Source organism: Kogia breviceps, chromosome 7 (genome assembly GCF_026419965.1).
Source record: "Kogia breviceps isolate mKogBre1 chromosome 7, mKogBre1 haplotype 1, whole genome shotgun sequence".
Lineage (NCBI taxonomy): Eukaryota > Metazoa > Chordata > Mammalia > Artiodactyla > Physeteridae > Kogia > Kogia breviceps.
The window spans coordinates 62,384,419-62,407,083 of NC_081316.1; the positions used below are offsets into that span (position 1 = coordinate 62,384,419).

General features: G+C 53.5%; 2 protein-coding genes across 2 annotated transcripts in view; one reads left to right on the forward strand and one right to left on the reverse strand.

Moving 5' to 3' along the window:
- GAB2 (GRB2 associated binding protein 2) overlaps positions 1–17,336 on the forward strand; it is a 185,537-nt gene extending 168,201 nt beyond the window's left edge. The window contains exons 4-10 of the mRNA XM_059069510.2: positions 6,088–6,680; positions 7,487–7,581; positions 8,636–8,900; positions 10,289–10,379; positions 10,666–10,768; positions 12,348–12,473; positions 13,318–17,336. Coding sequence (XP_058925493.1) covers positions 6,088–6,680; positions 7,487–7,581; positions 8,636–8,900; positions 10,289–10,379; positions 10,666–10,768; positions 12,348–12,473; positions 13,318–13,461 — 1,417 coding nt within the window. The 3' untranslated portion in view covers positions 13,462–17,336. The remainder of the gene's footprint in view (positions 1–6,087; positions 6,681–7,486; positions 7,582–8,635; positions 8,901–10,288; positions 10,380–10,665; positions 10,769–12,347; positions 12,474–13,317) is intronic.
- Positions 17,337–18,256: 920 nt separating this feature from the next.
- The window catches only part of USP35 (ubiquitin specific peptidase 35), a 90,336-nt gene continuing 85,927 nt past the window's right edge, over positions 18,257–22,665 (reverse strand). Inside the window, exons 9-11 of the mRNA XM_059069507.2 lie at positions 22,181–22,287; positions 20,437–21,640; positions 18,257–19,422 (exon numbers count right to left, since the gene is read on the reverse strand). Of these exons, the coding sequence (XP_058925490.1) occupies positions 19,255–19,422; positions 20,437–21,640; positions 22,181–22,287 (1,479 nt within the window). The 3' untranslated portion in view covers positions 18,257–19,254. The remainder of the gene's footprint in view (positions 19,423–20,436; positions 21,641–22,180; positions 22,288–22,665) is intronic.

Genomic DNA, 22,665 nt, shown 5'->3' on the forward strand with positions numbered 1-22,665 from the left:
CCAAGTGCTGGCAAAGTATGTGGATGGGCTTTATCCGTGCACTGCTTCTGACATTCACATTACACACTAGGTACTCTGGAAAAAGGAATAATGCTTTACAGTTTACAAAACACTTTTATGTTAATTACCTCATTTGATCTCCAAAATAATCTGACAGTGTTACTTTTGAGTAGGGACTTTGAGAGAGAACCAGCTCATTCATCTCTGCCTAGCATAGACATAAATATGCCTGATTATTGTAGTGAAATAGTATTTACTGAGGCCAATAATACCAGCCTTCTATCTATCCCCTTCTACATTTATGAGGGATCCTGATATACAGTTACAGCAAATGAAACATCTTAGAGATAAAACCATGACTTTTTCATTATTACTCTTACTATACTACTAGCCACTAATATTTCTTCAAGTACCAGATAGTATGTATTCTGGTTAAAATGACTTCAGTCCTCAAACTCCAGCTCTTCCACTGAGCTAAAATAAGTAATAATTCAGAATAGTTACTATTGCCAATGGAAGGAGTTTTGAATGACACCGTCAAGACAAGCAGAATCGTTTTTGTTTTTGAAAACAAATTAGTTTCACTAGATTTATTTTTGCCCTCTAGCTAGATTCTAGCCAGTCTCTGTCTTCTTATTTCAGGGAGGCTGTTAAACCTGTAACATGTGATGTGTTGTGGTATGTGGTGGGTCACATGCCCTAGAAAGCCATAATTCTGGTGAGGGTTGAGGGAAGTGAAATTTCAAGTAACGAAATTCCAGAATGAAAGCATCACTGACCCTGCAGCACTATTCTACAGAAAGATAGGGGGTAAAAAGTAAAACCAGAAATGTCAATGGAGAACTTATCTGTGATTAATCATTTCTAAGGCTCATTCTCCCAGTGGCTTTGATTGACCAAAGGCAAAATATACAGCTTTTACCTTCACGTATACAGCTTTTCTCTGTAACCACAGAGAGAAGGCAGGCTCAATATTGCAGCCAGAAGAGTTTGAGATACAAAGATCACCTCACCTCTTAGAGACTGTGGGACAGAATTTTCTGAGTTTTCTTCCCTCACAGGAAGGAAACGTTTGGAATGAGTCAGATAGAGAAGGATGGTCCAAATGACCTCTTCGGATTGCCAGTGACAGGTACAGAACTCTACATCGTGGCTAATTTACTTACAAGCATTCAGTTATACTCCAATTTTTAAAAATAGCAGAAAAAAAATTAAATTGGCCCTTTATTGTTATAAGGTACTTGGCATCTTGTAGAGTGGAAGGAGTGAGATTGTGGTGTAGTATGTTACATAACATGAGAAAATGTACAGAAGAACAAGTGCAAAATAAAGTGGCTGGGAAAAACTAGGAAAGAATTTCTAACAGCCAAGAGAGAGGTTTGGGTTGATATTAAAGCCAAAGCATGTACAAGAGGTGATGTGATAGCCCCATCCACCTGGGGCTCTGGGAGCAGCTGGGAGGCAGGAATGGAAAGGAAAAGCTGCCGGGCTTGGGGAAGGGAAGCATTTTCTACCAAACTTCTCTCTGCCCCCAGGGAGCTCCCCTATACACTTGTGTTCAAGTATCTTCTGGCACCATGTCTGCCATTTATTGTTTTTCTCACCGGATGTGTGAGGGTAATGCCTGTCTCTCAGAACTGCCAGGAAGATTAAAAGCTACATCACATGTGATGTGCCTGGTAGAGTACTGTGCTCATTTTATGAGGCCTCTGTTAGCCCAGAGCCCTGGAAGAGAAACCTTTCTCCAAATCCACTCCTTCCAGGTATCTGTCCCAGAAAGCAACTCAGCATCATGGTGGCACAGGCCTCAGTGAAGGTCTACATGAAAGCAGTAAAGACCGCAGGACTTCTAAGTGCTCAGAATTCTCCCTCTTGATTCTTGTCCAAAGGGAGCGCACTGTAGCCATGTGGGTTTTGGGCAGGGAGTCCAGGGACCTGGGTGCTGGAACCAGTTCTGCTACCATCCAAGTGTATACTTTTGGGCAAGTTTGTTTCCCTTGTTCAACTCCTTTCACCTGATTCTTGAAGTAATGGTCAGTCCCCCTCAGCGTGCATGGGTATCATCCACCACATGACAGGAACTATGCCAGGGGACAGGATATGGTGCCCTGCCTCCTAGAAGCACAGGGTCAGGTAGAAGTGGAAAGACACAGACCCAAATAAATTTCACACAGGATGAGTGTTGTGATGAAAGCAGAGTGCTGTGGGAGCAAAGGAGGAGTGCTGAGTAAAGTGACAAGGAGACTTAGAGGACCTGAAACACCATTGTGGAGCGAAAAGGCTTTTTTGGCACTTTCTGTAAGATTTTGATGCATCAGGGAAACGCTCCAGAGAAAGGTAAGTTATGCAAGCCCAGGGCTGGAGCTCAGGGAGTGTGTTTAGGGATGAGCCAGTAGTTCTGTGACTGGATGGGAGATGCCACGACAGCGGGAGTTTGGGACATGAGCTCATGTGTTCTGAAGAGGAGGGGTTTCAATCTGCTGCTCCAGAGGGTTCAGGCCAAGCCCAGGAAAGGGCACGGCAGCACCAACACTTTTCTTTATTTGTTTGTTTATTTATACATTCATTTGCTTGTTTATTCAACAAACATTCACTATTTACTATGTGACAAGCACTGATCCCAGTGCAGATGAGAGAAATGAATAAAACACAGTTTCTTCTTTCCTCAAGAAAATCACAGTCTGATGGAGGAGATAAGTAACAGTGGTGCGTAACACAGATAACAACTGCTGCCTGCTCCAGGAACAGAGTTGAGCAAGTGATTGCTTGTGCTGGGAGGTAGAGGATGTAAGAAACAGCTTCAGAAGATGTGCCATTTGAGCTGAGTATGAGCTTGCCAGACTGCAGTAAGAGGCCTTCCAGACACAGCAAACAACACAACAAGGCACAGAGGCCTGACTGCCTGGGGCATATGGGAACACCCGGGCAGTTGACTGAGTAGACCCTAGAGTGGGAAGGGGAACTGGGGAGGAGAGATTGGAGAGGTGAGTTGGTGTTGGAATATGACTCGGTCCTAAAGGCATTGAGGCAGTTTTGAAAATGGTTAAGTTGGGAAGTTAAGAAAGTAAATGTGAGCGGGATAAAGAGATCAGAGAGGTCCTAGGCTGATGGTAGGGAGACGAGTTATTACCCCTTTTGTTATTGCAGAAGAAAATCAGGACGACCTGAATTGGGGTGGATTCAATAGGACCTGATGTGATTATTGAGTGAGAAATCATAAGGTAACTTCAGGTTTTGGCTTGAGTGGCTGGTGCCTTTCCCAAACTGGAGAGTCAGGAGGAAGATGATGAGTTCACTCCTGCATATGTTTAAGGTGACTGCAGTATACCTGCAATGCTCTCCCCACCCCTACACCACCTTAAAATCTTTCAAGGACTCCCATTCTCATCAGCCCAGGCCTGGAGCCTCTACGGTCATCTCTCAGCCCCACCTCCTAAAGCACTTGCTCCAGCCTGAGCAGCTTGCAGTTCCTTGAACTTGCCAGATTGTGTTCTACTTCTGTGTCCCTCTAACTGGAACACCTTTTCCCTTCTCTTGCCTTATGCCAGGCCAGTTGCCAGAGTCAGTCAGAGGTGACATCTTTGGAGAAGCCTCCCCTGACATTCTGTACCACCACCACCAGGGAGGGTTGGTATAAATCTGTCAACAGCCGCTTACTCACTGGCTTGATTATAAGATTTGCACGCAAAGGAACTTCCTTGGTGGCGCAATGGTTAAGGATCCGCCTGCCAATGCAGGGGACATGGGTTCGATCCCTGGTCAGGGAAGATCCCACATGCTGCAGAGCTACTAAACCCGTGCACCACAACTACTGAGCCTGTGCTCTAGAGCCTGCAAGCCACAACTACTGCAGACTGTGTGCCTAGAGCCCATGCTCCACAACAAGAGAAGCCACTGCAATGAGAAGCCCACGCACCGCAACAAAGAGTAGCCCCCACTTGCCCCAACTAGAGAAAAGCCCGCGCGCAGCAACGAAGACCCGATGCAGCCAAAAATAAATAAACACATTTATTTTTTTAAAGAAAGATTTGCATGCATGTCAACTCCTCTACCACTGTGCCCCCTCCCCCAGGGCAGGAGGCTTCTCGGTATCCATTGTGCCTGGCCCAGGTGGAAAGTAGGACATCAGTAAATGGGTTTTGGGGGGTTTTGTTTGTTTGTTTGTTTGTTTGTTTTGCGGTACGCGAGCCTCTCACTGCTGTGGCCTCTCCCTTTGTGGAGCACAGGCTCCGGACACGCAGGCCCAGCGGCCATGGCTCACAGGCCCAGCCTCCGCGGCACGTGGGATCTTCCCAGACCGGGGCACGAACCCGCGTCCCCTGCATCGGCAGGCGGGCTCTCAACCACTGCACCACCAGGGAAGCCCAGTAAATGTTTTTTAAATGAACAAATCCAGATAGGGCATCCACCAGCATTGGAAATTCCAAAAGACAAAATGAAAGGCACCAAAGACAAACGGACAGATGTGAACAATGTGAACACCTTATGTCTACCATTGGCTCCCTGGTCCTCTGCTCCAGGCACTTCGTTATCTAAAGGCTAGATGTTCAACGATCTAGGCCCTGCCTGTCGCCTTGGTTATGCGTGTGGAATGAAATAGGAAGAGAGAGAGAATACTGAGGACCAGAGAGGAGGGCCGCGGAAGGTTTGGGGACTGAAATGGAAGTCCTAGCCATCAAGGATGCAAGTTTACACAAGAGAGAGCTTGGCTGCTTAGACACCTGTTTCCCTTCCTCTTTCTAAGCTGATGGGCCTTATTTTCTATCACCATCTGGTGGCCACATCCACAAATAACAAGCTCCCCATGAGCTGAGAGAGCTTGTATAAGACAGAAGTTCCATGGATTGGCCTCGGTGGGTTAAGAGCTGCCCCACCCCCCTTAGAGATAGCATGCAAATTTTGTATGTATGTGAGACTTGCCTTATTCTGGTGAGAAGTGCCAAGAGCTTTTTATCAGATTCTTAAAGAGGCATATAGCCTCCAAAAAGCTGAGCATCACCACTAAATGATTGTTCTAGAATAGCAATTCCTTTATTTCCCCCAAATGGAATCCTATGAAGAATCATACTGTAAGAGAGAGAAAAGCAGACCTGAATTTCTACTTGCTCAGAACATCACCTTCTAATTTCCTAAGGCACCTACGCAGAACACAGAATCCAGTTTGGAAACCATGCTAATACAGCCAAAGGGTGGGGAGTTTCAGAACCAGATGGACCCTTAAGAGCTATTGAGACACACCAGGTCCTGACTTGGGGAAGGAGACTTGGTGAAGCCCACAGAGTGTATCAGTGGCGGAAATGGAACCTGCACAAATCCCTTCTCCCCCCACCCCGCCCCAGATCGTTTTACTTTTTTTATCTTATTTCCCCAAAACATGAATTTTTAAAAAGTAATAATCAAAACCTTTTCTGTCTTGAATATAGTTCCCAAACAGGAAAGCATTTTTCCTGTAGAATTTTAGTCTTCTGGAAAGAGATATTTTCCCCTCTAAATGCCTCTCAATGAACCATAATATATGATGGAAAATAAATCTATGGCTTACATTTGAGTAGTTCTGTATAACTTAGAATAGTACATTAGCTGACTTGTTTTACAGTGGGAAAACTGAGACTCAGATAAAATGACTTGCTATTTTTTGATACCAACTTAAGGGTTCTTTGCACTATCTCACAACCTTTGTATACAAATGCGTATATTTTGTGGCACTTAAAACAATAAACAAGTGTGTGGTATAACTAGCTTGTTGATAAATATTTGGGGAGGTAAGACCAACCTCTGCTAATCACAGCCATTTGGGAGTAGGGGAAGGGATAAAGGCTAACACTGAACATATACTTACTAGATACACTAGAGTCCAATTTCTAAGCAACCTTCAAAGCATGATTTTAATCACCATTTTTGCAGACACATTTACTAAAGCTCAGAGAAAACGTGCCTTGCCCAGATAACCCTCAGGCCTGCCAGCCTCCTCAGCCTGTGTGTTCCACACCACCTAGCTGCACATGGTTTGAAGAGGCCCGCTTGCCTCGCTGGTGGGCAGCCCTGGCCTCCTGTTAACCCCCGCACCCCCTTCTTTCTGTCTCTCAGGAGCGCCAGCTTCTCTCAGGGCACCAGGGCCTCGTTTCTCATGAGGAGCGACACGGCCGTGCAGAAACTTGCCCAGGGCAACGGACACTGTGTCAACGGGGTTAGTGGTCAAGTCCATGGCTTCTACAGCCTCCCCAAGCCAAGCAGGCACAATACAGAATTCAGAGACAGTACCTATGACCTCCCCCGGAGCCTGGCCTCCCATGGCCACACCAAGGGCAGCCTCACAGGCTCTGAGACGGATAACGAGGATGTGTACACCTTCAAGATGCCCAGCAGCACCCTGTGCCGTGAATTTGGGGACCTCCTGGTGGATAATATGGATGTTCCGGCCACCCCACTCTCAGCCTACCAGATCCCTAGGACATTCACACTGGACAAGAACCACAACACCATGGCAGTCGCCACTCCTGGGGACTCGGCTGTAGCCCCCCCACCCCGGCCCCCCAAGCCAAGTCAGGCAGAAACACCTCGATGGGGCAGCCCTCAGCAGAGGCCTCCAGTCGGTGACGGCAGCAGATCGGCCGCGGCCGCCGCAACCATCCCCAGGCGCAATACCCTCCCAGCCATGGACAACAGCCGGCTCCACCGAGGTCAGTGTGAGCCCTTGCTGAGGCCGGGGGGAAGGGAGGTAGCACGGGGGTTCTCAGTAGCGTGCTGGTTCTTGGTCATCCACGCCAAGGAGACTTAAGTCCCACCCAGGGGACCTGTGATACTCACAGGCTTAGGCGTCTTCTACCCAGACCTTTCCTAGTTTGTCCTCCAGCACTGGAGGCTATTAGTGGACGCCACAATGGCGAGAGTTTAGCAGATCCTGCCTGAGAGAAGTTACTCTTCTCCTAAGGAGGTAGAACATTCTTGGTTAACCACAGTACAACATATTATGGGTTTAGAGGTCCAAATCACAGTCTTTTATTCATTTATAAATCAAACCAAAAGATTTCAAAAATAAATTTAGAAGCCTAGTCCAAACTGGAGCCAAACCTATGTGGACCAACAGACTATTAAAATCAGATCTACAAAATATTTTCTAAGCCACATTTGAATCTCTGGTTAAAGTCTGAACGTCTGTCTGAAGTATTAAATTCTGTTGTTGCTGATTTCCCACTGAGAGTATTCCAACTCTGCGTTATAACCTCCTCTGTTTGACGAAAAAGTAGAATAATATTAATTCCTTTCATGTTGCATCTGCTAACACTGGAGCTACATCCAGAAGCCTGGGAGGAATCTGTGAGCTGAGGAGTGATATGATAGAGGCAATACCTTATCATGAGGGGTTGAGAGCAGTACCTTCAGAGTATCAGTAAGACTCTGAGCCACACTGGTGAGGGTGTGGGGAAGTGTCAACGCAGGGATGGACTCTAGCGAGTGCACACGGATCTTCCTTCCTCTGTCGTAGCTTCTTCCTGCGAGTCCTACGACTACCCCCAACGTGGTGGAGACAATGCAGGCCGGTCCACCGAGTCCATGAGTGATGCAGTCAGCGCTTTTCTGGTGAGTGGGATTTAGCCAGGGGTCCTTAAGTCAGCTCGGGTGGATTAAAGGTCACACGCATGGAACTAAAAACACAGCCCAAAAGCGTGATGGCATCTCCCTCTTAAGAGCCTGCCTGGCTTCTTGTCTCAGTTCAGAACCCTGGGTTGAGTTGTTGGAAAGTAAGGTGCAGGTATCCCGATCTGGAAGAAATGTGTGTACTTAGGTGCACTAGCCTATAAGGCTCATCACTGTGGGTAAGCAGGACGGGTCCAGAATGCAGAGGACCCAGGCGCTGGGATGGTGGCGCTAAGGCAGCATCCTTACGGTGAGGTCTCACCTGGGGGAGGAGACTCCAGGCAGGGGTGGTGCTCAGGGTCAGGCTCAGAGGCAGAATTACGGTTTGAGTGCAGGATCCCAGGCTACCCTGAGGAAGGGGCTGATGACAGTTCTCCAAGGTGTCAGGCCCAGCTAAGCTGACTAGGGCCTGGCTTCAGGCCCACTGGAAAGACTGTGAAATCAGGTAACTGAAGCAAAAGCAGCTTAGTTGTATGTCTGGAAAGACAAGGCAGGAGTTAAAGGAAGGCTGTGGCCACGGTGGCTGCATCGTACAGCCCTGCGGCAGCTCTGACTGCAGCCTGGCGTTCACACTGAAAGCTGGGCTGGGGAAGCACACCTGACCCAGACCTCACCTTCCAGGGCCAAGGCTTCTCTTAGGCTCCTCGCCCTCTCAGTGGCAGGTGATGCCCTGCCAGTGATGAGTCTGGACTTGAGGAAGAGGGAGGGTTCTGAACCAAAGCTCTGCTTGGTCAGGCATTCAGAAGGCCTCGTGGATATTTTATACTAAAGATTTATCACAAGTTATAAGTAAGCTCCAAGGGATCATGGAAGCTAGAAGAGACCCACAGACCTCATTTCTTCCTGTCTCCTCCTCTGCTTTCTTATTTGTTCTTCCCAGAGTCTGCCTTATAGCTTCACAGCACACCCAACTCAGTCTTTTCTTGCCTTGTGTACAAATTCTCACCCCTTCTTGTTTCCTGTCGCTAGTCACAGCAGTATTTCTCTTCACTCCCAGCCAGGGAAAACAGTCGTGGGCCGATCGGATAGCACCAACTCCGAAGACAACTACGTGCCCATGAACCCAGGCTCCTCCACCCTGCTGGCTGTGGAGCGGGCGGGTGATAATTCCCAGAGTGTCTACATCCCCATGAGCCCAGGGCCCCATCACTTTGACCCGCTTGGCTACCCCACCTCAGCGCTTCCTATGCACCGAGGCTCCAGCCGAGGGAGTGAGATCCAGCCACCCCCTGTCAACCGCAACCTCAAACCTGACCGGAAAGGTAAGTCCACTGTTTCCTCGTTCCATCTCTGGACAGTGTTCAGGGACTGTTTGCATTCATGTAGGGATCAGATGGATCCTAAACTTTTCCTGCAAGGAAGCGACAGCCTCTGGGGCCTAAACCAACCCAAACACACACACACACACACACACACACACACACACACACACACACACACACACACACACACACACACACACACACACACACACCCAAATTCATCCCAGTGGTCTGGCACCCTAGGGACTGGCTCTTGAGGAGCCTTGATGAACAGAAAGAGTGCAGGAATCAGGACAGGATGCAGGAATCAGGACAGGATGGATTCAGGTGCCAGCTCTGCCACCTACTAGCATGTAATTATAAACAAATCATTCTATGTCTCTGTGCCTTATTTCTCATCTGTGAAATGGGAAGTATAAAACGTACCTCCCAGAGACATTGGAGGACATAGATAATATATCTAAAAGTGCTTCATAATGTATGAGAATGTAATTCAAGGATGAGGTATTTGTATTAGCTCTGGGGCTGGGCAAGGTAGAACTGACAGAGCAGTCCATGAAAAGATACACTATGCTGTAATAGAAAGGATTGAGCTTTCAAACCAGGTAGATGTGGGTTGGAATCCTTACCCAGCACTTCCTAGTAGATCATATAAATTCTCTGAGCCTCATTTTTCTTATCTGTGAAGTGGGGATAGTCATGCCTGCCTTCCGGGTTTGATTAGAAGGAAAGCATCTAGGACGTTGATTCTAGTGTATGACAGGCTGTTCAATAAAGGTAGCTCTGTGCCCTCTGCATTTAGACCAGGAAGAAGTGCTGCAGTTCAAGTGTCAGGTCTGCCTCGACCTCATTCTGCAGGCCTGGATCAGTGGCAGGGATTCAAAGGGAGAAGTAGAGTCACTGGACAGACATAAGCCCCCTTTGGGCTGGCCAACAGAGAATGCTGATCTCAGCATTTGGATTGAAGCCTTCAGGACCTTGTGACGTTCACCTTCCTCCACTGAAGTCTCCACAGTCCTGGTGGGCAGGGGGCAGTCATGGTGGCCTTCTCTAGGATGTTTCAAATATCATCTCTTGTTTTCATATGCAGTCACAAATCCAGGGAAAACAGTGTGTTGTCACACCCTGTGTCCCCACTTTGGGTTCCGAAAGTATGATTACCATAGGTACGGTGTGAAGAATATAAAATTTGGAATCTGAAGACATGACCTCAGGGCCTGTCAACATGGGCAGAGATTGTGTAACCTTGCTGAGAGCTTCAGTCTCCCCCTGAACAACTGGGATGAATAGGGACGATTCATAAATGCACTTGTATGTCACGTGTAAGCGTTTGTATGTGTGGCATTATCGTCATTGGCTGACGACTCGACTTTCTGTTCCTGCTGCAGCAAAGCCAACACCGCTTGACCTGAGAAACAACACCGTCATCGATGAGCTCCCCTTCAAGTCACCCATCACTAAGTCTTGGTCCAGGGCCATGTAAGTGTCTATTTGTGGACACGGGAACTTGGAACAGGGCCATCAGGTTGGTGAATGGAGGGGGTCGCTGGGCTGTGTGCCAGGAAAGCTGCATCCTGCTGCTGATGGCTGTTCGTAGCTCAGGGCTTGGTTTTCTTCTTCTGTGAAGGGAGAAAAATTGTCCCCGCTCTGTATCAGATCTTTGTCTGATAATGGAGGGCAGAGGTCCGTCTGGGGGTGTGAGGGCCAGGGCACAGCGGGAGGCTGGATGTGCCCCAGGGTTTTCCTCCCCATCTTCTCCACACAGCCACTCCTTCAACCCGGGCTCATCCCAGTACTGCCGCCCCATCTCCACACAGAGCATCACCAGCACGGACTCGGGAGACAGCGAAGAGAACTACGTCCCCATGGTGAGTCCTCTGGGGTCCCCTGGAACCCACCTCTCACTTCCCCACTTCCCAGCTCACTAATTCACCCCGGCCTCAGGGCACCCACATTATTCGTGATTTAGTTTGCTGCTGCAAACCCGTCTTGAGCACATACGTGTCGAGCAGCGTGGGGTCATCGTCAGGGGCAAGGAAGACGTGGTCCCTGCCCTCAAGGAGGCTGCTCTCTTAAGGGGCAGAGAAGGCCTGCCTCTCTCACGACCGTAACACAGGTGGCACGGCCGGTGTCCCTGGAGAGGCGGTGCTGCAGGGACGCACCCGCAGGATGGGCGATCACACGGGACTAGGGAAAGGGGAGGCGCTGAGGTGGAGTGGCCGTGCAGACAGGAACACGGAGAATGACGGTCATTAACTCTGGGTGAAGGTGGAGTGGGCAGGCGGGGAGGTTGGACTGGAGTCTGATCATGAAGGACCCCGAATGCTGTCTCGGGAAGTCTGCACTTGTCCTGGGGCAGGAGGGAGCCTCGGAAGAGTTAGCAGGCCAACTGGTTAGCTGGTGTTTCAGAATAGTCATCAGGGGCCTGTAGAGAAGAACTAGAGCAGCCTTCAAAATTAACTTCCTTGTTCTATCCTGTTAAAATCTTTCAAAACTAAAAGATCTCTTCATTTCCTTATCCCGTTGTTCCCATGACCATGGAGGATGTATGGGAGTGTTAAGTGTCTCTTGAGTGTGTGTTACCCCACTCAGCAGTGGGGAAACACATGTGTGCATGACTCAGTGAGGTGAAGGCCCTCACAGAGGGAATAGACACAGGGCTCTGCCCCCTGAGATTCCCAGTGCAAAGGGAGTAGCTGCCCAGCACCTGGTAGTTGCTGCATAAATAGAACAAATCTACCAATCAATAAAGCAGCCAAAAAAAAACAGAGCATAGGGCTATTTATTGCATTTCTCATTAGAAGGTGTCTTCAGGAAAGTGCCAGACAAGTTGGTCTTGATGCCTGGATGAGATGGGACTGTGGAGCGTGTCCTCTGAGAGCTGCTGAGGGACTGAGGCTTTGTGCCGCCTGGGGATGAGGCCCCTCTGTTGAGACCCCTGAGGAGCTGGGGCTGGAGGGACAGGATGCTGCGGCGCGGGGCCGTGGGTGGGAGCCCCAGAGAAGCAGATCTGGTGCGACAGAAACCTTTCCAGGGTCCAGTGCGTAAACGCCATGTGCTCCCTTCTTGGGGCCAGCAAGCGGGGGCTGGTCTGTCAGGGAGATCACAGGTGAGACGGGGCCTGATGCCCTGGAAGGGAGGCAGCGTGGCACACAACGGGATAGTCATCCCTGCTCACCAGCTGTGCAGCCACGGGCAAGTCGCTTTACTTCTCCGAACCAGAGTTTTATCTTCGTTTTAAAAAAATAAGAACAGTAACAATACCTACGTCACAGGATTGCTGTGAGGGTTTAGACAAGAACGTGAGAAGTCCCCGGCGCAGTGCAGGGCACAGAGTCGGCGCTCATTGAGCTAGTTGGTTGCTCTCACTCCCAGAGGTGTTTTTTCCCAGTGGTGGGTTAATCTGTTTCCTAAACTAACTAAAGGTCTTTCCCTCCTTTGTGATAGCAAAACCCAGTGTCTGCATCTCCCATTCCCAGTGGCACCAACAGTCCGGCCCCTAAGAAGAGCACTGGCAGCGTGGATTATCTGGCCCTGGACTTCCAGCCGAGCTCCCCAAGCCCCCACCGCAAGGTGCCTGGGGCGGGCGGGTGGGTGGGTGGGCGTCAGTCCGGGCTTTGGCGGCCCCGGGGGAGGGGCCCCGGAGGCCAGCTGCCTTCAGCGCAGGCCAGCGGCACTCTGCTTCTGTGACTGGGCCGTGCTGTAGTCTGGGTCTCCGGGGGCTCACGCGCCCTCACTCTCAGCACACAGCTACCCTGAGCCCGTAGGACCGCATCCGTCAGCCCACCCCCCTGTCGTGCGGATGGGCGGACGAATGCACACGGAGACACGAGCTGCTCGAGGTCACGTGTGAATCCACGACACAGCCGAGACTCGGGGATCCTGTGTCCTGGTCCTGAGTTGTTCTTTGAGAACTCGCTGTCCAGGTGCAGCCTGCAGAAGGGCTTCCGGGCCTGGGAAAGGGCCCCTCAGGAAGCACACTTAGCTGCCCAGTCCAGACAGCAGCCCCGGCACAGCGTCCCGCACAGGATGGCTGTGTGTGCCACACACAAAGCCCTGTGACTGGTGCTTGTTGGCACCCGGCACAGTCCTTCCCCTGGACAAGAGGCCACAGGGAGGTGGGTGGAGGCGCAGGTGAGAGCCTGGAGCCATCCATCCATCAGGCCAAGGAAGGGCCTGGATCCCGCCAGGAGCTGGGACATCGGGACGGCGGGCAGGGGCTGTTGCGTCAAACAGGAGGGATGGTGCCCTTTGGAGTTCAGGCCTTACAGGCCACTTTCAGAAAGAAAAGGCAGGTCAGAGAGCCAGGTGGAGCCCCACCTCCTCTCCCGGGAAACGACTCCGGAAGAGCCAACCGCCCGCTCCCCGCGTTACTGATAACTCACAGCCACTTCACTTCCCCCCCTCTGTCCCCCAGCCATCCACGTCATCAGTCACTTCCGACGAGAAGGTGGACTACGTTCAGGTGGACAAGGAGAAGACCCAGGCCCTGCAGAACACCATGCAGGAGTGGACGGACGTGCGGCAGTCCTCGGAGCCTTCCAAGGGGGCCAAGCTGTGACGCGAGGGCCACCGCCCCAGGGAGGGGCCAGGAGGCGGTGTCTCCAGAGCCGACGCCTCCCCATCTGTCTCCCCCTTCTCCTCTCCTGCGCGCCCTCCTGCCCACGCCCTCTCTACTCTGCCACTCTGGCCTTCAAAGCACTTGATATCAGGGACCCTGACCCCTTCCCCTGGGAGGTGAGGGCCTGATCGAGGCGCTTCCTCGGCTCACTCGGGGCCCACCTTTGATTTTTATCAGCAGTGGCCATGCCTCTACCCACCTTAGTTAGAGCTATTGCCAAAAAGCATCCTTCAGCCTCTTCCTGCCCTTTAGACCCGAATACCTACCCGACGTGTGGAGGGAGGGGCTGGGGCTCTGAGCCAGATTCCACACCTCACCTTTGGGCACAGCTCTCAGCCCCTGTCCCTCCCGCTACTGGGCTACCTCTCCCCCAGTCCCGGAAGAAGCCAAGTCGTCTCGCTGACCCAGGGAGCCAAGGACCAGCGGACCAAAGTGGATACAGACTTCTTCAGCCCTGTCTTTCTTGGCAGGGGAGAGGCAAGGCCACCGAAAGATGAAGGAGTCGAGGAGGAAGGTCAGAGGTGGTCTTGAGGGACAAAGGAGTGAGACCCCCAGATGCAGAAGGGCAGGGCAACTGCGGTGGTCCCCCATCTTCAGGCCAAGTGGCAGTGCAGCTGTTGCCGGGTGGGAGAGGCAGAAGACTGAGGACAGCAGGAGGGGAAGACAGGGTGAGGGCAACCCAGAACAAGGAGCCGGAGATGGGGTGACGAAGACCCCGCGGGGCCGGGCCCCCGGGACTGTGGAGCCACAGGCCCGGGTCTGCCGCTCCCAGAGCGGAGCCCTCTTCCCCGAGACCCCACCCAGCCAAGAGCGCGGTGCCCACGAGGCTTGGACTGTGCTAGGCGGTGTAGCACGTGGGGTGGGAGCACCGACGTGGTGAGGAGGGGGCCGGCGGAGCTGTGGGAAGGCGACGCGGTGTGCGGGGTGGAGGTGCGTGGGGGGGTGGGGGACAACTGAGGGGCCACCCTGGGATGGCCCGGGCGGAGACACAGGGCGGCGCCCAGGCGCCCAGGCCAGGAACGGAGACGGAGACTCTGCAGCAAGTGAGCTTCTGCAAGATGGGCAGTGCCGCAGGGGAGGCGCTGGTAACCGATGGGCTGAGAGGCGGGGCGAAGGCTGGGGGCGGGGGAGGCGCAGCTAGCGGTTGAGTACATGAGGAGGGCCTGGTGGCGAGCCCCCGGCAGTGCCCTGGAGATGCAGGGTGGAGCACAACGTGAGGACTGGTGTGGTGGTCAGGGGAGCGATGTGCATGGCCGCAGGCAAGGGCAGCTCCCAGGACTGATGGGTGGCGGGCAGATCAGGGCAAAAGGAAGCAAGCAGGGCGGAACAGAGCCTAGTGGACGGCGCGGGGGGGAGTGGCCGGCAGCTTGTGCCGTTTGGCTGAGTTTTGTGTCAGGTCCCAAGGAAGGTACAAGTGTGGCCTGGAGACAGGCCAGAGTGTGTCCTCAGATCATGTCACCCTCTGTTGCCCTGTCAAATCCCAGGTGCCTAGCTACAGGGACAGGAGAGGGCAGGCCTCTCCTCCCATGGCTTAAAATCACCCCCTGCCCACCTTTGCCAGGGACAGGAAGAAAGGCATCACGCCAGGCTCTTTTCACCTAAGTCTGGGGAGGGGGGCTCTTTTATGTTAAAGTTCTTGGCCAAATTTTTAAGTTTCAGAGGCAATGTGAGCAGACCAAATGTTTCATCCTACCCTGGGGTGAACAGACCTTCTTCCTCCAAAAAAAAAAAAAAAACACACCCCAGGCCTGCAGCCTGACCTTATTCCATCCCGGGAGAAATTTTCTCAACAGTAGCCCCTTTCCTCCTAGTATTAGTCATACCAATTCAATAAGCATTCATTAATGGCTGCTATGGCCAGGTCTGGGCTAGGCACTGAGAACACAGGAATTAATCAGACTTTGTATTTCAGAAGGTCAGAGTCGATGAGAAAAAAGACAAGGACACATTGGCAATGACCATGAGAGACACTTAAAATGCTGATAATGTGCAGAGAAATCGAGGCTCCTTCTCTAGGAGGTTGGTGCTGGGGGCCGGAGTGGGGAAGGGGTGGAGATCAGGGAAGGTGGTTTCTAGGAAAAGCGGGTGCCTGACAGGGGCCTTAGAGGAAGTAGGGTCAGATTTTTAGAGGGAAGGAGGGCAAGGCTAGGATCTGGTGGAGGAAGATGGACAGAGATTTAGAGAACCTTGTGCGTTGGGAACAGAAGACCTTTGGGAGTATGGCCCCAGGCTCTCAGAAGCAGTGAGGCCATGCCTTGGTGTTCCCACAGGTGAAATGGTAATGTGGTGGCAGCGGCAGGGTTTGGTGGTTCACGCTGCCCAGCCCTGTGTCCTTCTTCACCAAGGTGGGAAGGCCTTTAAGGCCCTCTGCAAAGGGTCTCACGTGGCAGAGCTTTGAATGGTGCCACCCCTGTGCCCCCATAGGCTACAGGTAGGCCCAGGTACTGGTACCCTCAGTTCCCAGCATCCTCCCCTCTTGATCGCCAGGTGCCCTAATAATGTCAGCATTTTCTGAATGTGCCATGTTGTGAAGGAAACTGGGTGGAGTCTTGAGAGACTGAGGTGTTCAAATCTAACCACCAAGGAGGCCTCCCTCCAGTTCTTGGTTCCTAGAACCCCCAAACCCTTCAGGCAGAGGCGAGAGTAGAGACGGGAGGAAGTACGAGAGAAGAAGAAATTGGCCTGTTGAAAGCAGAGACTGGCTCAAAAGCCCCAAGTACCGGGTGTCTAATATTCCCCTGTCTGGTCAGTATAAAAAACTGGTCCTTTGGCCTTCAGTGGGTCAGAATCCGCCTCTCCTGGTGGCCTGGCACGGACTGAGACCCCAGGATGCCTTGTCAGCCAGCATAGCTCACAGAGGCCTCATCCTGCCTGGGGCTCCTCAGAGAAGCAGCTGTTCTTGTCCACTTCCAGCTCCACCTCTGCAAGGAGTGCTATGGAGCTTGTGTCTCCTTTCCACCTTGGTGAAGAAGGGCCCTGAGGCCTCTTCTGTGGCTACTCCCTGCTCTGTAACTTCTCTCTCGAGGGTCTGGATCACCAGGGATAGGCGGCACCCAGAGCACTGGCCAATTAACCCAGTCCCCTCCCTAGATGGATTTCAGTAACTTCTACATTCGAAACCGTTCAAATATGTCCCATTTCTAGGACAGAAGCACAGCTGTTCTCAAGGGATTTACCTGCCTCAGGGCTAAGGCCTCAGCCCCAAGCTGCGGCTGACCCACACCCCTGTGACAGGGCTCTGTCAACAGTGCCGGGCAGGAGGGAAGTTGGCACGAACTTCCCCCTCTGGCCTTTCTGCAAAACGTGGGGGGAGGCTGAGCGCATGAGCTCTAAAGCCCCCTCCTTCCGGAATGCACCAAGCTCTTTGGGGCCAGGTGGGCTGCCTGATGAGGGGTCCCCCTGGAGATTCAGGCTGTCGTGTGATATTTGGTGGTGTGTGTTCTTATGTGTTTGTTGGTTACATGTGTCTTGAAATTTAGAATCATTTCCCACAGAATCGTTGCTTTGTCGGGAAGAGAAAATGGGCTTAGAAGAAGCCCAGTCTTAGGTTTCTGGCCCTCTTACCATTTAAAATCGACATTTAATTTTTCAAATCACTGTTGGTGCCTAATCACTTAAGTTATTAATTTATTCTGTTTTCTTTTTAAAAAAAATTTGTAACATATTTATCCTGTGAGTAGGTCTGGGGAGGGGTGGGAACGTGTTCACATGGGTCCTGTTTTTGCTGTGGTGACACATGGTACAGGCCTGGAGCTTGCAGGTCCCTTTTTACTATGGTGTTGGGTCTGGACAACAATAAAGTCCATTAGATGCAACCAGGAGGGCTGCTGAGTCTGTCTCGTCCAGAGGTGCTGGGGATGGAATGCACACACACTGGGACCCCGGCTCGGGGCTGCGGGCTGTAGGCTTGCACACAACCTGTCCTCAACGGGATAACCCTTCCTCTCACGGTCCCGGGACAGCACGTGCCAATCTGCTCCACTTTCATTTGAACAGGAAATAACTGCGTACCTTTCTTGGCTGAGGACACATGTGAATCTTCCTTACCTTGGAATTTGTATTCCTGGTGCATGAAATGGAAACTGTAGTAACATCTGCCAATTCATCTTTCTTAGGAGGCTCAATGGACCAAAGAGATGAATTCTGAGCATGACTCTGTCTCTGACAGACGACTGTCGGCCCACTTTCGCTGGTCCCTGAGGTCTCAAGGGTCTATGGCTTTTGGGCCAAAACTCAAAACTCCTCCACCTGCAGCCCCTGAAGCCCCCGGCCAGGCCACTGCAGTCCCAAGCTCCAAGATGGCTGGAACCTGAGGGCCGCTGCCTACTTTCCTCCTGGCCTGAGCCCAGCCCAGCCCATCCCACCCCAGATTCTCAGAGGTAAGAAGGGAGGAATGTGGTAACAGCAGCAGCAATCTGTGGGCAGCCCAGAGTTCCTGGGGTCTGGAGGAGCTCCCAGCCCCACCTGACAGATCAGTCCCTTAACAGTATCCTGTTAGGGCAGCCCCCCAGCCTGTGCACCCACCCCTCCACCCCTATCCATCTGGGCACATCCCCGCCACCAGTCCTCACTGTTGATTGATTTACACAGCACTTCAGTGTAGGGCACGCTTGCCTCCCCTGGGGCGGCACACAAGTCAACAGGGCAGGGGGTGGTGTCCCCTCCTTCCTGTCCAGACACAGCAAGAAACCAAGGGTAGAGCCGACCTAACAGCCAGTGACTGAGGCGGGAAGAATGACGGCTTTAAAGGCTTCAGAGAACCTATTTTTATTCCTGTTTGAGACCCCGGTTCTCTTCTCTCCATTTAGAAAGGGGTACAGCAGGGTTAGGGCACAATGAGGTCAATATGTGGTCCTCAGCAGACCGCCCCCAAGATGATGGCCAACTGCTGAGGTGCTGAGCCAGCCAGCTTCCCTCAGGACGGGCATCGTGAGAAACACAAACACACACACTTGCAGGAAACTAAGGACTCGCTCTCTCTTAACCAGAAGGGGGATGCGAAGGGTGGCATCTCAGGCACTGAGGCAGGAGAGAGGCTTAAGAAGAGGCTATCCTCCCCTCTGTGCATTGTTGCCTGGTGTCGGGAGGACAGTCTCTGGTCCTGTGCCAGGCTGCTTCCCACCTACACGCCTCTCAAAAGAAGTACAAACAAACAGTGTAGGCACCCACAGACGTTGCCTCAGGCCCCTCAGAGAAACCAGAAGGCGGCCAGCGGGGTGACACACAGCCGCCTTCTTTGTGCTAGGGCTTGGATCCGCCTCTGCTTTGTATACTACAGCGAAACCAGATTGTCTGAAAGGAACTGCTACTTGATGGCAAAACACCAGCGCTGTGACGTTCAGCCCTGTGGGGTAGCCTGCAGGGGGGAGGGGACAAGGCCCAGGGAGTGTCCATCTCAGCTGCTTCAAGCTGACCAGGACACTTGGGTGTAAGTAAGTCTTAACGGGGCTGATCCCAGTGTCGGGGCCTGAGGCCCGGTTTAAGGGGCTTGGGTCTCACCTCTGTTATCTAGCTGAGTGAGTCTCCGTGGGCCCTTCAGGCTGAGGGCAGGGGCCCAGAAGCCCCCGCTCCATCTCTCTCGCCCTCAGAAGGGCCTGCCTTCAGGACTGGACCTGCGCAGCCTCCCTCAGACCCCACCTGGCCGAGCACCTCTGCCCGGGACCTGGGCCCCCCACTGAGGTTGCCCGTGGCACCCTCACAAGTGCCTAGCAGGCCAGGGGATGAGGGTTCCCATTAGAAGACCAGTCGGTGGAAGTCACCACTGCTGCCACCTGCAGGGCTGCAGCCCCCCGGAGGGCCTTCATCCTCATCTTTGTCTTCGTCAAAGCCCCTCCCCCAGTGTGGAGATGTGGGGAGTGCAGAGATGTAGGCCGCCCTGCTCCGCGCTTCCTTCTCCTGCTCCTGGAAACACACATGGGAATGGGGCCGGAAGCTTAGAAGTCAGTCAGGCCCTGAAGCCTCAGTCCTCCCTGCACGCCCCCAATGCCACCCAGCCCTTCCGAGCATCACCGCAGTCCCCAGAGCCAGGCACAGAGGAGCCACAGCTTCTGCCCTAGAGGCACTCCAGCTTAGTGGGAGGATGGGTGGGATGGACCCATAGCCATCCTGTATCTAGGCTTTCAAAGCAGTCTTCCTCCTCCCTCGAATCAAAACTCCCAGCCCCCTGGAGGAAAGGAACTCATTTCTACTAACTAACTAGACTGTGAACAGCTGACGAGGGCCTGACGTGGCACCAGAAAGCAGGAGCTGCAGAGACTTCATAGGTCACCTCATACCCCCCCAGGGACCCTTCTGCAGGCTTCCTGACGTGGCTGTCCAGCTTCTGCCTCTCAATGCACGAGGAGCCCTCTGCCAATGAGGAAGCTCTTCCTCCTGCTGAACTGAGGCCAGCCATGGATTCGCCTTACCACGGGCCCAGCCCTGCCTCCACCCGGACAGCTCGGCAGAAACGCAAAAGCAGAGCCAGGGTCCCCACAGCACGCAGGTGCTGCTGGCCAGGGGTCCTGACGTGCCCACACCGGCTGTTTGTGCCGGCACTCCTCGTGCTGGTCCGCGCTCTGGCTGTTTCAGCTGCAAAGTATTTTGATACCACCCTTGACTCTACAGAGTGGAGTCGAAGGCTGAGTGCGAGAAGAGGCTCACTGAGTCGGGGGGCACCCCCATCTGCTCGTATCCACTACTCACTCACAGAGCCCCTCCTCCAGCACACTTATGACACCTTAATAGAAAACGGATCATTCCGAATGTCTGTTCCTCTGAAGTATGGGGCTATGTCTGTCTGGCCCACCAATCCTCCCCAGCACTAGGTGATAGCTGAATGGATCAAAGGAAAAAGGAACAGACTCCAAGAGAGGAGCGGTCACCATCTGAACCGGTGGGTGCTGGGAAGCCCCTCCGCCCCCAGGGTCTGCTCACCTGCAGGAAAAGGATGTTGTCTTTGGAAATGGCTTCCATCAGGTCTTTGTGGAGGGTGGGCTCTGCCCGGGCTCGGGGAGAGCTGGGCTCAGCCTCGAGCCCCTCCCGGGGCCGCTGCCGATAAAAGAGCACATAGGCGGTGTCCTTGGGGAAGAAGGAGGTGACGTTGCTGACAGACTCAAAGGAGGAGAAGGACACCCGGGTGTCGTTGAACAGGTACCACTGGTTGTTGGGCTCAGGCCTGTCGGCCGCTCCCGGGATCGGGGCTGGGCGGGCCGCACCCTCGCGAGCGTAGCAGTAGTAGTGGCCGCTCTCCGAGGACACCCCGGAGTGCACCACGACGCTGCAGAGGTCGTAGGCCTGGCCCCGGCCCCCGGCCAGCGGCAGCCGCAGGAGCAGGGGGATGGTGACGTCGTCCAGGATCTTGCGGCGCCGCATGGTGCGCAGGTCGAAGGAGAAGCGCAGCAGGGTCAGGATGAGGTAGCGCGGCCCCTGGCTCAGCTCCACCACCTTCTCGGCGTCCTGCAGGGAGGCACACGACTCGCAGTGGTAGCGGTTCTCTGCCGTCAGCCTCTCGGGCGACAGGAAGTAGTTGACCAGGTCCAGGACCGAGCGGGAACCCTCCCCAGAGGGGGCGGAAGCATTTCTGAGGGTCCCTGGGCCCAGGCCGTCCTCCTCCTTCTCCTTCTCGGCCTCCTTCTCCACTTTCTCCTCCTCCTTCTCGGCCTTCTCCTCCTCCTCCTTCTCCTCCTCTTCCTCCTCCTTTGCCTCCTCCTCCTGACTGCTCTGCCCCCCAGGGCCCTGGGGGCCCAGGCCTTCAATGTTCAGGACGGTGGGGGGAACGTCCCCTGTGATGCAGTGTTTCCTCTGCCTCCGAGGAGCCGCCCTGCTTGGCGCCTGGGCTCGCGATGGCGAAGGGAGGTCCTGGGCGCCGACGTCCTCTGCAGGGAGCATCACTGAGCCCAGGCGGCGGCGGCGGTAGCGCTCAGGCGGGGGAAAGGCGAGAGAGAGGTCCGTGAAGGCCTCCTCCCTGGTGGAGATGTTAAGGCAGCGGAGACAGCATATCCGAGTCACGATCTTGCCTCCGAACATCTTCTCCACAGAGGTTGAACTCGGGCTAGGGGGCTCCTCGGGTGGGGAGGGCAGGCTGGACTGCTTGAGCTTTTGGCAGATCCTCGTCCCAGTTTTCTCCTCTTCGTGCAGCCTGGTGCAGGGAGCAAAGGGCCTTCGTCCATACACACAGACCCATCCCCACTGCACTGGCCTGACCTGTGCATCTACCTTACTCAGCTGGCCACATGTTTACACGCATGCAGGAGAAGGCACGGGGAACATACCTATGCATGTACAAAATGGCATCCATGCACATGCACTCATAAGCCAGGCACACATGCTACATACTTACCTGCATAAGGCTCACAAACCTGCCACAAAAAGACGTGCATGTGCCCCCAGAGAGCTGATGAGAAAACACACACATGCACACTCAGGCAAGCACAGCATAATGTTCACACACACACTTACCCTCCCAGTCACGGTTCATGTCAGCACCTCCAAAACTTCCCTCCCACTCGGCCCCTGTCCCCACACTGATGACACACATCTGCTCCAAGCCTTTCACAAGTGCAGGGCCGTGCCCCCATTTCCAGGAAGAGACAACACAGCCCAGGGAGAGGGGGCTTTCCCACGAGCACCCTCTCCAGACCTGGAGCCCCCGTGCAGAGCCAGGCCCGGCCTCCCTTACCGATCCAGCAGGTACTTCAGGTACTCTGAGCAGTCCTGCTGGGTGCCAGGGCTGAACCAGGGTGTCCAGGATGCAGACAGAAAGTTCTCTGGAGAAATGGCAGGCCGCTAGGACCAAGGAGGGAGAAAGACAGGGCCAGGAGCCGGGGACACTCACCAACCAGCGCCACAGCATGCTAGGCCTGAGGATGGCCCTGGGGACTCTCTGCCCCAAACTTCCAGCCTCCCCAATGAAGTCCTCCCCCTTCCCTGACTCATCCCACCAAGGCCATGCAGCCTGTAAGCAGGACATCGGGTCACGGAGAGGAACAATCCTCCAGGAGCCTGCTCTTCCCTGACACACCTCACATTTCACTCCAGGCCCTTATTCGTTGCCATTCCCTCTGCCTACAACACCCTTCTCCCCTGTCAGGAGCTTAGCGATAGAGTTCAAGTCCCAGGCGCAGTTAGTGTCACCTGTCCCACAGTGACTTCCCAACAGCCCCC